General features: G+C 30.1%; 1 protein-coding gene across 1 annotated transcript; it reads right to left on the minus strand.

Moving 5' to 3' along the window:
- LOC107613974 lies at positions 287 to 1,141 on the minus strand. The gene has a single exon (XM_016316186.1). It carries the CDS (start codon positions 1,139 to 1,141, stop codon positions 287 to 289), a length of 855 nt encoding a protein of 284 aa, XP_016171672.1.

Below are 2,950 nucleotides of genomic sequence, written 5' to 3' on the forward strand. Positions count from 1 at the left end.
TTCTTTGTTTCACTTATGAACACAATCTCAGGGGAGTGGGAATTACATATCCCTTTTAGGGTGTGAATTGTCAGGGGTCTCCCCAAATCCCGACAATTCCAAACTATAGTTCTCATGGCGCCTTGGGTGCCATTTGTAGGCTGGCACCCTCCACCCCCTGTTCAACTGCATTTTCATCCTCTGTTCTTGCTTTCTTTGTAGATCCGTCAACTATACCACTCATCAACCTTTTTTTAGATCCAGCTTTAGTCTCTAACCCTCCAGTACCTTGTCTTGCTAATTTTTTTCACTTCCTGCCTTCCTCTGTTGTGAGACATTGCACAATAGTGAATTGCATAGGTTGTCCTTCATCCTCCTTGGCATTGGACTGACCAGCTATGATAACCTCCATACATTCTGTTCTAGAGTTGGCTGATTGAGGTGACTCAGGTGCTGCCTTATTGCTAGCGTTTTGTGGTTTCAAACTTTGTTCCTCCTCTTGCATTGACATTCCTGCAAATTTCTCTAATAAGCAGTTTAAGACCGGCTTTTTCTTATATTTAGTAGCCTTATTCTGATTCTGGGCTGAGTTATTGAACGTTCTTTCTCTTTTAGAGTTAATTCGTATTCCAACTTGGCTGGCTTTAACCCATTCGCCAATGTCATCCTCTTTTAACCTATCACTCTCCGTGTCCTTCAGTAGATCATGGTAGTTTTTCACCTCGGGCCCCAATTTTGCGCAGTAGGTACAGAAATTTCCAAGTCTCTCATAGCGCAATGCTGCCTCTACCTCCTTTTTATTAGGTCCTGCAACAATTAACTGATCCATCAATTTCTTGGTAGCTTCAATATTGATCTTGGCCTTTACAATCCTAGTTTCTCTGCCTCTCATATGAAATTTACCTACCTCTAACACTGTGTTTAGCCTCTCTCCCAATTTACGTCCAAGTTCGAGGATTTTAAACGATTCTGGCAAATCCCAAAATTGAACCCAAACTGAAAAATTGGAAACAATCTCTTCATCACCGTTCTGATCTTCCTTCCATCTCTTGACATGGAGCACGTAATCCTTGAATAGCCATGGAGAACCACGTTCAATACGCAAGACATCTACCTCTTTATTAAAAAAGAATTGGAAGTAATTGTCCCATTTGTCACTCATGCTAAATCCCTCTGGATTTCCCTATATAGCCTTTAAAGCATTCCTCATGGTTCCAACTGAGAAGGTTTTGGAAGCAAAGAGTCTGCCATAGAGACTATTGGAGCAAGCGTTAATACCTTCTGATATGTATGCCTCTTCCAGCAGAATCGCATTCCTACCTCCTTTTCGGTTGTCTTCCTCGATCCGATCTTCATCCCTTCTTGCCTCAGCCAATTACGTAGATTATCTTTGTCAAACTAGTAGTCAGAAATTTATGTTGAAATTTAATTGACGTTGACAGTGTAGTCTTGACGGCAGCAAAGACTTTGTTAAAAACCCTAACAGAGCTCTAGAAAACCCTAACAGAGCACTTGTCCTCAGGAGTACCTAAGGATAAATTAAATTGTAAAATTTAAATAAATCACTGTTCTCATACATAATGACATAAAATTTAACATTATTCTTTTCTAGAACCATCTATTTTTTTAGTTTTTATCCTTATTTTTGTACTTTATTTTAATTTTATTAAACCAAAAATTACTAATGCCATTTAACTTTAATTTTTAATTTTTATCATAAATAAAAATATGTGACTTTGAATGTATCAAATAATAAAAAAACTCATAATAAAAAAAGTTAAATTTACTCATTCTTTACATTTATAGGAGTGTAGATGATTCACATAAGAGTTACGGAATTTTTTGAATTTTTATTTTTAAAGTAGTATTCACTTCTGAATGTAATAATTATGAACTAATATATGTTGACAACTAATTGTGATTGAAGAGAAGATAGAAAGAGAATAAAAACCGATGAAGGAAGAGAGAACAAGCTAATATAAGAGTGGTAGTGAGGCATATGTAGATAGATAATGATAAAAAAAGAATAATAAAAACAAAAATTAAAAATTCTAAAAGAATAATAAGACTAAAGATACTTTAAAATGTTGAATATAAAATTATAAAAAATAAATTTTTTTAGCTATTAAAATTATGCGAGAGAAAGAGTGATTTAAATATAAATTTTTATATCTGCTTCAAATTAAATATAATTGAGAAATAAATAAATTTACAAATATTTATAAATTTTTATCTTTATTGTTACACATAGTAATAACATAATGATTTTAGTATTATACCTAAATTAATTTAAATTCAATTATTCTATATATTAAATAAATTAAATAACTAATAAATTTTTTTATTTTTTATTTAATTATTCTATACAAAATTTTTGAATGCTTGATATCTTAATTTTTTTTAAAATAATAAAATATGACTTAACAAGTAAGTATGAAAAATAAGTATATTTATAATAGTTATACATCTAGATATCTAAATCAAACAAAAAAATAATTCTTTTAACAAATCTTTAACAACTAAAAACTTAACACAACAGATATGTATGAATCAAAGTGACAAATAAAAATGAGAGCTGCGATAAGGGTAATATGATATGGTTGTAATTGATTGCGGTTGGGGTTAATAGAAGAAAAAAACAAAAAAGGAGAATAAAACAAGGCAACATAATAGTGACGGCGAGACAATAATAGTTATATATGTAAAAAAATAATAAAAGAAAATAATAGTGTATAATATGATGAGATGATATAATCAAAATAAAATTAATAATTTTAAAATAATAATAAAATTAAAGATAATTAAAGATGTTCAATATAAGATTAAAGAAATAATTTTTTATCTATTAGAATTATGTATAAGAAAAAGAATTTTTTGAATATGAATATAAATTTTTAAATTTATTTTAAATTAAATAAAAATTAAAATGGATTGGTTATGAGTTATGACAGTTTGTGAAATAACATGAATT

Source organism: Arachis ipaensis, chromosome B01 (assembly GCF_000816755.2).
Source record: "Arachis ipaensis cultivar K30076 chromosome B01, Araip1.1, whole genome shotgun sequence".
Taxonomy (NCBI): Eukaryota; Viridiplantae; Streptophyta; class Magnoliopsida; order Fabales; family Fabaceae; genus Arachis; species Arachis ipaensis.

Coding starts and splice junctions, on each gene's coding strand:
- LOC107613974 (XM_016316186.1), bottom strand. CDS start 1,141: ATGAGTGACAAATGGGACAATTACTTCCAATTCTTTTTTAATAAAGAG.